This window comes from Pristiophorus japonicus, unplaced genomic scaffold (assembly GCF_044704955.1).
Source record: "Pristiophorus japonicus isolate sPriJap1 unplaced genomic scaffold, sPriJap1.hap1 HAP1_SCAFFOLD_874, whole genome shotgun sequence".
NCBI classification, from domain to species: Eukaryota; Metazoa; Chordata; class Chondrichthyes; family Pristiophoridae; genus Pristiophorus; species Pristiophorus japonicus.
The window spans coordinates 119,085-132,893 of NW_027254797.1; the positions used below are offsets into that span (position 1 = coordinate 119,085).

Below are 13,809 nucleotides of genomic sequence, written 5' to 3' on the forward strand. Positions count from 1 at the left end.
CACACTGACTCTCACTGGGGTACGGGTCCCACAAACACTGACTCTCACTGGGTACGTGTCCTACACACACCGACTCTCACTGGGGTGCGGGTCCCACACACACTGACTCTCACTTGGGTACGGGTCCCACACACACCGACTCTCACTGGGGTACGCGTCCCACACATACTGACTCTCACTGGGGTACGCGTCCCACACACACTGACTCTCACTGGGGTACGGGTCCCACATACACTGACTCTCACTGGGGTACGCGTCCCACACACACTGACTCTCACTGGGGTACGTGTCCCACACACACCGACTCTCACTGGGGTACGCGTCCCACACATACTGACTCTCACTGGGGTACGGGTCCCACACACACCGACTCTCACTGGGGTACGGGTCACACACACACTGACTCTCACTGGGGTAAGGGTCCCACACACACTGACTCTCACTGGTGTACGGGTCCCACATACACTGACTCTCACTGGGGTACGGGTCCCACAAACACTGACTCTCACTGGGGTACGGGTCCCACACCCACTGACTCTCACTGGGGTACGGGTCCCCCACACACTGACTCTCATTGGGGTACGGGTCCCACATACACTGACTCTCACTGGGGTACGCGTCCCACACACACTGACTCTCACTGGGGTACGTGTCCCACACACACCGACTCTCACTGGGGTACGCGTCCCACACATACTGACTCTCACTGGGGTACGGGTCCCACACACACCGACTCTCACTGGGCTACGGGTCACACACACACTGACTCTCACTGGGGTAAGGGTCCCACACACACTGACTCTCACTGGTGTACGGGTCCCACATACACTGACTCTCACTGGGGTACGGGTCCCACAAACACTGACTCTCACTGGGGTACGGGTCCCACACCCACTGACTCTCACTGGGGTACGGGTCCCCACACAGTGACTCTCACTGGGGTACGGGTCCCACAAACACTGACTCTCACTGGGGTACGGGTCCCACACACACTGGCTCTCACTTTGGTAGGGGTCCCACACACACTGACTCTCACTGGGGTACGGGTCCCACACACACTGACTCTCACTGGGGTACGTGTCCCACACACACCGACTCTCACTGGGGTACGGGTCCCACACACACTGACTCTCACTGGGGTACGGGTCCCACACACACTGACTCTCACTGGGGTACGCGTCCCACACACACTGACTCTCACTGGGGTACGGGTCCCACACATACTGACTCTCACTGGGGTACGGGTCCCACACACACTGACTCTCACTGGGGTACGGGTCCCACACACACTGACTCTCACTGAGTTACAGGTCCCACACACACTGACTCTCACTGGGGTAAGGGTCCCACACACACTGACTCTCACTGGGGTATGGGTCCCACACACACTGACTCTCACTGGGTTACAGGTCCCACACACACCGACTCTCACTGGGGTACGGGTCCGACACACACTGACTCTCACTGGGGTACGGGTCCCACACACACTGACTCTCACTGGGGTACGTGTCCCACACACACACTGACTCTCACTGGGTTACAGGTCCCACACACACTGACTCTCACTGGGGTACGAGTCCCACACACACTGACTCTCACTGGGGTACGGGTCCCACACACACTGACTCTCACTGGGGTAGGGGTCCCATACACACTGACTCTCACTGGGGTAAGGGTCCCACACACACTGACTCTCACTGGGGTACGGGTCCCACACACACTGACTCTCACTGGGGTACGGTCCCACACACACTGACTCTCACTGGGGTACGGGTCCCACACACACTGACTCTCACTGGGGTACGGGTCCCACACACACTGACTCTCACTGGGGTACGGGTCCCACACACACGGACTCTCACTGGGGTGCGGGTCCCACACACACCGACTCTCACTGGGGTGCGGGTCCCACACACACCGACTCTCACTGGGGTACGCGTCCCACACACACTGACTCTCACTGGGGTACGGGTCTCACACACACTGACTCTCACTGGGGTACGTGTCCCACACACACTGACTCACTGGGGTACGGGTCCCACACACACTGACTCTCACTGGGGTACGTGTCCCACACACACTGACTCACTGGGGTACGGGTCCCACACACACTGACTCTCACTGGGGTACGTGTCCCACACAAACTGACTCTCACTGGGGTACAGGTTCCACACACACACTGACTCACTGGGGTGCGGGTCCCACACACACTGACTCTCACTGGGGTACGTGTCCCACACACACTGACTCACTGGGGTACGTGTCCCACACACACTGACTCACTCGGGTGCGGGTCCCATACACACTGACTCTCACTGGGGTACGTGTCCCACACACACTGACTCACTGGGGTACGTGTCCCACACACACCGACTCTCACTGGGGTACGGGTCCCACACACACCAACTCTCACTGGGGTACAGGTCCCACACACACTGACTCTCACTGGGGTACGGGTCCCACACACACTGACTCTCACTGGGGTTAGGGTCACCACACACTGACTCTCAATTGTGGCTGTTTTTACCTTGTTTGTCGAGTAACTGTCCCAAACGATTAACTTCCCGTCTTGAGATGCACTGACCAGTAATCTGAGGAAGGGGGTGGGGAGAGAAAAGGAGAGAGAGAGAGATGGAGGGGAAGAGAGAGAGGGAGGGAGGGGGGTCGTGAGGGGGAATGGAGAGAGAAGTGGAAGAGAGGGGTTAGATATAGAGGGTGTAGAGAGGGAGGGGAAGAGAGAGAGATTTGGAGGCGTAGTGAAGGGAGAGTGTGGAAGAGAGAGGGAGGGGGATGAGACAGATAGAGAGGGGGAGAGAGAGGGTGTCGCGAGGGGGAGAGAGAGATGGAGGGGTGTGGAGAGGGAGAGAGTGGGTTAGTCATGGAGGAATAGAGAGAGAGAGGGTAAAGGGAGAGAGGGGGGTTGAGGGCGAGGGGGAATCAGAATGTGATTATACACCAGTAAACGACCCGTCAAACGCACTCCTTCCACACGGAAATAAACGACACATTGCGCCGCGCTCCTCCCCCCGAGGCACTGCCTTTCTCCGGAGCACAGGTCCCACTGCACTGGCTGTCCTCCAATCCCCCGGGTCATGTTTCTCCCCACCCCCACCTTCTCCACGTGTGACAGTGAGTGTGGGCAAGATAGTGAGGGAATCACAGCCCAGCTCCCAACCAGTCGTCAAACATCACCCCAAATCTCTCACTTAACTCCCCAAACCCCCAGACAACTTCAAACATCCGCAAACACCCAAACCCCCAAATCCCGAAACATCTCCAAACCCCAAACATCCCCAACTCCCAAACATCCTCAAACCCCCAAACATCTCCAAACCCCCAAACATCCTCAAACCCCCAAACATCTCCAAACCCCCAAACATCTCCAAACCCCCAAACATCTCCAAAACACCCAAATATCCCCAAACCCCCAAACATCCACAAACCACCAAACATCCCCTAACCCCCAAACATCTACAAACCCCCAAACTTCCCCAAACTCCCAAACATCTCCAAACCCTAAAACATCTCCAAAACCCCCAAATATCCCCAAAACATCTCCAAATCCCCAAACATCCCCAATACCCCAAACATCTCCAAACCCCCAAACATCTCCAACCCCACAAACATCCCCAACCCCACAAATATCTCCAACCCCCCAAACATCCGCAAACCCCCAAATATCTCCAAACCCCCAAAAATCCCCAAAACCCCAAACTTCTCCAAACCCCCAAACATCTCCAACCCCACAAACATCCCCAACCCTACAAATATCTCCAACCCCCCAAACATCCCCAAACCCCCAAATATCTACAAACCCCCAAACATCCCCAAAACCCCAAACATCTCCAAACCCCCAAACATCACCAACCCCCCAATCATCCCCAAACCCCCAAACATCACCAAAACCCCCAATCATCCCCAAACCCCCAAACATCTCCAAAACCCCAAACATCTCCAAACCCCCCAAACATCCCCAAACAGCCAAACTCCCAAACATCCCCACACATCTCCAAACATACCCAAACCCCCAAACATCTCCAAACCCCAAACATCCCCACACATCTCCAAAACCCCAAAAATCCCCAAACCCCAAAACATCCCAAACCCCCAAACATCCCCAAACATCTCCAAACCCCTAAACATCTCTAAACCCCCAAACATCTCCAAACACACAAACATCCCCAAACCCACAAACCGCCAAACATCCCAACCCCCCCAAACATCCCAAAAACCCCAAACATCTCCAAACCCCCAAACAACTCCAAACCCCCAAACATCTCCAAACCCCTAAACATCCCAAATCCCCCCAAAGATCCCCAATCCCCCAATCATCCCTAAACCTCCAAACGTCTCCAAACATCTCCAAACCCCCAAACATCTCCAAACCCCCAAACATCTCCAAAACCCCAAATATCTCAAAACCCCAAACATCTCAAAACCCCCAAACATCCCGAAATCCCCAAACTGCCAAACCCCAAAACATCCCAAGCCCCCAAACATCTCCAAACCCCCAAACATCCCCAAACCGCCAAACGCCCTAACCCCCCAAACATCTCCAAACCCCCAAACATCTCCAAAGCCCTTAACATCTCCAAACATCACAAACCCCCAAACATCTCCAAAGCCCTTAACATCTCCAAACATCACAAACCCCCAAACATCTCCAAACCCCCAAACAGCCAAATATCCCAACCCCACAAACCCCCAAACATCTTCAAACCCCAAAACATCCCAACCCCCCAAACATCTCCCAACCCCCCAAACATTACCAAACCCCAAAACATCCCCAAACCCTCAAACATCCCCAAACCCCCAAACATCTCCAAACCTCCAAACATCCCCAAACCCCCAAACATCTCCAACCCCCCAAACATCTCCAAATTACCAAACCCTCAAACATCTCCAAACCCCCAAACATCCACAACCCCCCAAACATCTCCAAACACCCAAACATCTCCAAATTACCAAACATTTCCAACCCCAAACATCCCGAACCCCCCAAACTTCTCCAAATCCCCAAACCTCCAAACATCTCCAAACATCCCCAAACCCCCAAAACATCCCCAAACACCCAAACATCCCCAACCCCCCAAACATCCCCAACCCCCCAAACATCTACAAACCCCTCCAACCCGCAAACATCTCCAACCCGCCAAACATCTCCAACCCCCAAACATCTACAAACCGCCAAACATCTCCCATCCCCAAAACATCCCCAAACATCTCCAAACCACCAAGCCCCCAAACATCCCCAAATCCCCAAACATCTCCAAACTCCCAAACATCCCCAAGCCCCCAAACATCTCCAAACCCCCAAACATCCCCAAACCCCCACATATCCCCAAACCCCCAAACATCCCCAAGCCCCCAAACATCCCCAAACATCGCCAAACCCCCAAACATCTCCAAACCCGCAAACATCCCCAAACCACCAAACAGCTCCCCAAACATCTCCAAACCCCCAAATATCTCCAAACCCTCAAACATCTCCAAACCCCCAAACATCCCCAAGCCCCCAAACATCCCCAAGACCCCAAACATCCCCAAACCCTCAAACATCTCCAAACCCTCAAACATCCCCAAACCACCAAACAGCTCCCCAAACATCTCCAAACCCCCAAACATCCACAAGCCCCCAAACATCCCCAAGCCCCCAAACATCTCCAAGCCCCCAAACATCCCCAAACCCCCACATATCCCTAAACCCCCAAACATCACCAAGCCCCCAAACTTCCCCAAACGCCCAAACATCTCCAAATCCCCAAACCCCCAAACATCCCCAAACTTCCCCAAACACCCAAACATCTCCAAACCCCAAACATCCCCAAATCCCCATACATCCCCAACCCCCCAAACATCCACAAACCCCCAAACATCCACAAACCCCCAAACATCTCCAAACCCCCAAACATCTCCAAACCCCCAAATATCTCCAAACCGCCAAACATCTCCAAATCCCCAAACCCCCAAACATCTCCAAACCAGCAAGCCCCCAAACATCCCCAAACCCCCAAACATCTCCAAACTCCCAAACATCCCCACATCCCCAAACCCCCAAGCCCCCAAACTTCCCCAAACATCCCCAAACCCCCAAACAGCTCCAAACCACCAAGCCCCCAAACATCCCCAAACATCTCCAAACTCCCAAACATCCCCAAGCCCCCAAACATCTCCAAACCCCCAAACATCCCCAAACCCCCAAACATCCCCAAGCCCCCAAACTTCCCCAAACCCCCAAACATCTCCATACCTCCAAACATCTCCATACCTCCAAACATCCCCAAACCCCCAAACATCCCTAAACCCCCAAACATCACCAAGCCCCCAAACTTCCCCAAACGCCCAAACATCTCCAAACCCCCAAACATCCCCAAACACACAAACATCTCCAAACCCCAAACATTCCCAACCCTCCAAACATCCCCAACTCCCCAAACATGCCCAAACCCCCTAACATCTCCAAACCCCCAAACATCAACAAACCGCCAAACATCTCCCATCCCCAAAACATCCCCAAACATCTCCAAACCACCAAGCCCCTAAACATCCCCAAATCCCCAAACATCTCCAAACTCCCAAACATCCCCAAGCCCCCAAACATCTCCAAACCCCCAAACATCCCCAAACCCCCAAACATCTACAAACCCCCAAACATCCCCAAACCGCTTCCAAACCCCCAAACATCTACAAACCCCCAAACATCTCCAAACCCCCAAACATCCCCAAACACCCAATCATCCCCAAAAATCCCCAAAACACCAAACATCTCCAAACCCCCAAATATCTCCAAACCCCCAAATATCTCCAAACCCCTAAATATCTCCAAACCCCCAAACATCTCCAAACCGCCAAACATCTCCAAACCCCCAAACATCTCCAAACATCCCCAAACCCCAAACATCCCCACACATCTCCAAACCCCCAAACATCTCCAAACCCCCAAACATTCCCAAACCCCCAAACATCTCCAAACCCCCAAACACCCCACACATCTCCAAACATCCCCAAACCTCCAAGCATCCCCAAACCCCCAAACATCTCCAAACTCCCAAACATCTCCAAACTCCCAAACATCTCCAAACATCCCCAAACCCCAAACATCCCCAAACCCCCAAACATCTCCAAACTCCCAAACATCCCCAAACCCCCAATCATCCCCAAACATCCCCAAAACCCCAAACATCTCCAAACCCCCAAACATCCCCAAACCCCCAAACATCCCCAAACATCTCCAAAACCCCAAACATCTCCAAACCCCAAAACATCTCCAAACCCCCAAACATCTCCAAAACCCCAAACATCTCCAAAGCCCCAAACATCTCCAAAGCCCCAAACATCTCCAAACCCCCAAACGTCTCCAAACCCCCAAACATCTCCAAACATCACCAAACCCCAAACATCTCCAAAGCCCCAAACATGTCCAAACCCCCAAACGTCTCCAAACCCCCAAACATCCCCAAACCCCCAAACATCCCCAAACATCTCCAAAACCCCAAACATCTCCAAACCCCCAAACATCTCCAAACCCCCAAACATCTCCAAAACCCCAAACATCTCCAAAGCCCCAAACATCTCCAAAACCCCAAACATCTCCAAACCCCCAAACGTCTCCAAACCCCCAAACATCTCCAAACATCACCAAACCCCAAACATCTCCAAAGCCCCAAACATGTCCAAACCCCCAAACGTCTCCAAACCCCCAAACGTCTCCAAACCCCCAATCATCCCCACACATCCCCAACCACCAAACACCCCAACACATCCCCAAACCCCCAAATATCGCCAAACCCCCAAACATCTACAAACCCCAAACATCCCGAAACCCCCTAACATCTCCAAACCCCCAAATATCCCCAAACCGCCAAACATCCCCAAACCCCCAAACATCTCCAAACCCCCAAGCCCCCAAACATCCCCAAACCACCAAACATCCCAAAATCCCTAACCCCCCAAACATCCATCAACTCCCAAACATTCCCAAACCCCCAAACATCCCCAAATCCCCAAACATCGCCAAACCCGCAAACATCTCCAAACCCGCAAACATCCCCAAACCACCAAACAGCTCCCCAAACATCTCCAAACCCCCAAACATCTCCAAACCCTCAAACATCTCCAAACCCCCAAACATCCCCAAGCCCCCAAACATCCCCAAGACCCCAAACATCCCCAAACCCTCAAACATCTCCAAACCCTCAAACATCCCCAAACCACCAAACAGCTCCCCAAACATCTCCAAGCCCCCAAACATCTCCAAACCCCCAAACATCCACAAGCCCCCAAACATCCCCAAGCCCCCAAACATCTCCAAGCCCCCAAACATCCCCAAACCCCCACATATCCCTAAACCCCCAAACATCACCAAGCCCCCAAACTTCCCCAAACGCCCAAACATCTCCAAATCCCCAAACCCCCAAACATCCCCAAACTTCCCCAAACACCCAAACATCTCCAAACCCCAAACATCCCCAAATCCCCAAACATCCCCAATCCCCAAACATCCACAAACCACCAAACATCCACAAACCCCCAAACATCTCCAAACCCCCAAACATCTCCAAACCGCCAAACATCTCCAAATCCCCAAACATCCCCAAACCCCCAAACATCTCCAAACCCCCAAACATCTCCAAATCCCCAAATATCTCCAAACCGCCAAACATCTCCAAATCCCCAAACATCCCCAAACCCCCAAACATCTCCAAACCAGCAAGCCCCCAAACATCCCCAAACCCCCAAACATCTCCAAACTCCCAAACATCCCCACATCCCCAAACCCCCGAGCCCCCAAACTTCCCCAAACATCCCCAAACCCCCAAACATCCCCAACCCCCCAAACATCCACAAACCACCAAACATCCACAAACCCCCAAACATCTCCAAACCCCCAAACATCTCCAAACCCCCAAACATCTCCAAATCCCCAAATATCTCCAAACCGCCAAACATCTCCAAATCCCCAAACATCCCCAAACCCCCAAACATCTCCAAACCAGCAAGCCCCCAAACATCCCCAAACCCCCAAACATCTCCAAACTCCCAAACATCCCCACATCCCCAAACCCCCGAGCCCCCAAACTTCCCCAAACATCCCCAAACCCCCAAACATCCCCAACCCCCCAAACATCCACAAACCACCAAACATCCACAAACCCCCAAACATCTCCAAACCCCCAAATATCTCCAAACCGCCAAACATCTCCAAATCCCCAAACATCCCCAAACCCCCAAACATCTCCAAACCAGCAAGCCCCCAAACATCCCCAAACCCCCAAACATCTCCAAACTCCCAAACATCCCCAAACCCCCGAGCCCCCAAACTTCCCCAAACATCCCCAAACCCCCAAACATCCCCAACCCCCCAAACATCCACAAACCACCAAACATCCACAAACATCTCCAAACCCCCAAACATCTCCAAACCCCCAAACATCTCCAAAGCCCCAAACATCTCCAAAACCCCAAACATCTCCAAAGCCCCAAACATCTCCAAAACCCCAAACATCTCCAAACCCCCAAACGTCTCCAAACCCCCAAACATCTCCAAACCCGCAAACATCCCCAAACCACCAAACAGCTCCCCAAACATCTCCAAACCCCCAAACATCTCCAAACCCTCAAACATCTCCAAACCCCCAAACATCCCCAAGCCCCCAAACATCCCCAAGACCCCAAACATCCCCAAACCCCCACATATCCCTAAACCCCCAAACATCACCAAGCCCCCAAACTTCCCCAAACGCCCAAACATCTCCAAATCCCCAAACCCCCAAACATCCCCAAACTTCCCCAAACACCCAAACATCTCCAAACCCCAAACATCCCCAAATCCCCAAACATCCCCAACCCCCCAAACATCCACAAACCCCCAAACATCCACAAACCCCCAAACATCTCCAAACCCCCAAACATCTCCAAACCCCCAAATATCTCCAAACCGCCAAACATCTCCAAATCCCCAAACCCCCAAACATCTCCAAACCAGCAAGCCCCCAAACATCCCCAAACCCCCAAACATCTCCAAACTCCCAAACATCCCCACATCCCCAAACTCCCAAGCCCCCAAACTTCCCCAAACATCCCCAAACCCCCAAACAGCTCCAAACCACCAAGCCCCCAAACATCCCCAAACATCTCCAAACTCCCAAACATCCCCAAGCCCCCAAACATCTCCAAACCCCCAAACATCCCCAAACCCCCAAACATCCCCAAGCCCCCAAACTTCCCCAAACCCCCAAACATCTCCATACCTCCAAACATCTCCATACCTCCAAACATCCCCAAACCCCCAAACATCCCTAAACCCCCAAACATCACCAAGCCCCCAAACTTCCCCAAACGCCCAAACATCTCCAAATCCCCAAACCCCCAAACATCCCCAAACACACAAACATCTCCAAACCCCAAACATTCCCAACCCTCCAAACATCCCCAACTCCCCAAACATGCCCAAACCCCCTAACATCTCCAAACCCCCAAACATCAACAAACCGCCAAACATCTCCCATCCCCAAAACATCCCCAAACATCTCCAAACCACCAAGCCCCTAAACATCCCCAAATCCCCAAACATCTCCAAACTCCCAAACATCCCCAAGCCCCCAAACATCTCCAAACCCCCAAACATCCCCAAACCCCCAAACATCTACAAACCCCCAAACATCCCCAAACCGCTTCCAAACCCCCAAACATCTACAAACCCCCAAACATCTCCAAACCCCTAAACATCCCCAAACACCCAATCATCCCCAAAAATCCCCAAAACACCAAACATCTCCAAACCCCCAAATATCTCCAAACCCCCAAATATCTCCAAACCCCTAAATATCTCCAAACCCCCAAACATCTCCAAATCGCCAAACATCTCCAAACCCCCAAACATCTCCAAACATCCCCAAACCCCAAACATCCCCACACATCTCCAAACCCCCAAACATCTCCAAACCCCCAAACATTCCCAAACCCCCAAACATCTCCAAACCCCCAAACACCCCACACATCTCCAAACATCCCCAAACCTCCAAGCATCCCCAAACCCCCAAACATCTCCAAACTCCCAAACATCTCCAAACTCCCAAACATCTCCAAACATCCCCAAACCCCCAATCATCCCCAAACATCCCCAAAACCCCAAACATCTCCAAACCCCCAAACATCCCCAAACCACCAAACATCCCCAAACATCTCCAAAACCCCAAACATCTCCAAACCCCCAAACATCCCCAAACCACCAAACATCCCCAAACATCTCCAAAACCCCAAACATCTCCAAACCCCCAAACATCTCCAAACCCCCAAACATCTCCAAAACCCCAAACATCTCCAAAGCCCCAAACATCTCCAAAGCCCCAAACATCTCCAAACCCCCAAACGTCTCCAAACCCCCAAACATCTCCAAACATCACCAAACCCCAAACATCTCCAAAGCCCCAAACATGTCCAAACCCCCAAACGTCTCCAAACCCCCAAACATCCCCAAACCCCCAAACATCCCCAAACATCTCCAAAACCCCAAACATCTCCAAACCCCCAAACATCTCCAAACCCCCAAACATCTCCAAAACCCCAAACATCTCCAAAGCCCCAAACATCTCCAAAACCCCAAACATCTCCAAACCCCCAAACGTCTCCAAACCCCCAAACATCTCCAAACATCACCAAACCCCAAACATCTCCAAAGCCCCAAACATGTCCAAACCCCCAAACGTCTCCAAACCCCCAAACGTCTCCAAACCCCCAATCATCCCCACACATCCCCAACCACCAAACACCCCAACACATCCCCAAACCCCCAAATATCGCCAAACCCCCAAACATCTACAAACCCCAAACATCCCGAAACCCCCTAACATCTCCAAACCCCCAAATATCCCCAAACCGCCAAACATCCCCAAACCCCCAAACATCCCCAAACATCTCCAAACCCCCAAGCCCCCAAACATCCCCAAACCACCAAACATCCCAAAATCCCTAACCCCCCAAACATCCATCAACTCCCAAACATTCCCAAACCCCCAAACATCCCCGAATCCCCAAACATCGCCAAACCCGCAAACATCGCCAAACCCGCAAACATCCCCAAACCACCAAACAGCTCCCCAAACATCTCCAAACCCCCAAACATCTCCAAACCCTCAAACATCTCCAAACCCCCAAACATCCCCAAGCCCCCAAACATCCCCAAGACCCCAAACATCCCCAAACCCTCAAACATCTCCAAACCCTCAAACATCCCCAAACCACCAAACAGCTCCCCAAACATCTCCAAGCCCCCAAACATCTCCAAACCCCCAAACATCCACAAGCCCCCAAACATCCCCAAGCCCCCAAACATCTCCAAGCCCCCAAACATCCCCAAACCCCCACATATCCCTAAACCCCCAAACATCACCAAGCCCCCAAACTTCCCCAAACGCCCAAACATCTCCAAATCCCCAAACCCCCAAACATCCCCAAACTTCCCCAAACACCCAAACATCTCCAAACCCCAAACATCCCCAAATCCCCAAACATCCCCAACCCCCCAAACATCCACAAACCACCAAACATCCACAAACCCCCAAACATCTCCAAACCCCCAAACATCTCCAAACCGCCAAACATCTCCAAATCCCCAAACATCCCCAAACCCCCAAACATCTCCAAACCCCCAAACATCTCCAAATCCCCAAATATCTCCAAACTGCCAAACATCTCCAAATCCCCAAACATCCCCAAACCCCCAAACATCTCCAAACCAGCAAGCCCCCAAACATCCCCAAACCCCCAAACATCTCCAAACTCCCAAACATCCCCACATCCCCAAACCCCCGAGCCCCCAAACTTCCCCAAACATCCCCAAACCCCCAAACATCCCCAACCCCCCAAACATCCACAAACCACCAAACATCCACAAACCCCCAAACATCTCCAAACCCCCAAACATCTCCAAACCCCCAAATATCTCCAAACCGCCAAACATCTCCAAATCCCCAAACATCCCCAAACCCCCAAACATCTCCAAACCAGCAAGCCCCCAAACATCCCCAAACCCCCAAACATCTCCAAACTCCCAAACATCCCCAAACCCCCGAGCCCCCAAACTTCCCCAAACATCCCCAAACCCCCAAACATCCCCAACCCCCCAAACATCCACAAACCACCAAACATCCACAAACCCCCAAACATCTCCAAACCCCCAAACATCTCCAAACCCCCAAACATCTCCAAAGCCCCAAACATCTCCAAAGCCCCAAACATCTCCAAAACGCCAAACATCTCCAAAGCCCCAAACATCTCCAAAACCCCAAACATCTCCAAACCCCCAAACGTCTCCAAACCCCCAAACATCTCCAAACATCACCAAACCCCAAACATCTCCAAAGCCCCAAACATGTCCAAAGCCCCAAACGTCTCCAAACCCCCAAACGTCTCCAAACCCCCAATCATCCCCACACATCCCCAACCACCAAACACCCCAACACATCCCCAAACCCCCAAATATCGCCAAACCCCCAAACATCTACAAACCCCAAACATCCCGAAACCCCCTAACATCTCCAAACCCCCAAATATCCCCAAACCGCCAAACATCCCCAAACATCTCCAAACCCCCAAGCCCCCAAACATCCCCAAACCACCAAACATCCCAAAATCCCTAACCCCCCAAACATCCATCAACTCCCAAACATTCCCAAACCCCCAAACATCCCCAAACCCCCAAACATCGCCAAACCCGCAAACATCTCCAAACCCGCAAACATCCCCAAACCACCAAACAGCTCCCCAAACATCTCCAAACCCCCAAACATCTCCAAACCCTCAAACATC

The 13,809-nt window shown here is 52.6% G+C and overlaps 1 protein-coding gene across 1 annotated transcript in view; it reads right to left on the reverse strand.

The window, feature by feature from the left end:
* The window catches only part of LOC139257591 (guanine nucleotide-binding protein G(I)/G(S)/G(T) subunit beta-3-like), a 141,988-nt gene that overhangs the window by 87,163 nt on the left and 41,016 nt on the right, over positions 1–13,809 (reverse strand). The window contains exon 4 of the mRNA XM_070874527.1: positions 2,528–2,591. Within this exon, the coding sequence (XP_070730628.1) occupies positions 2,528–2,591 (64 nt within the window). The remainder of the gene's footprint in view (positions 1–2,527; positions 2,592–13,809) is intronic.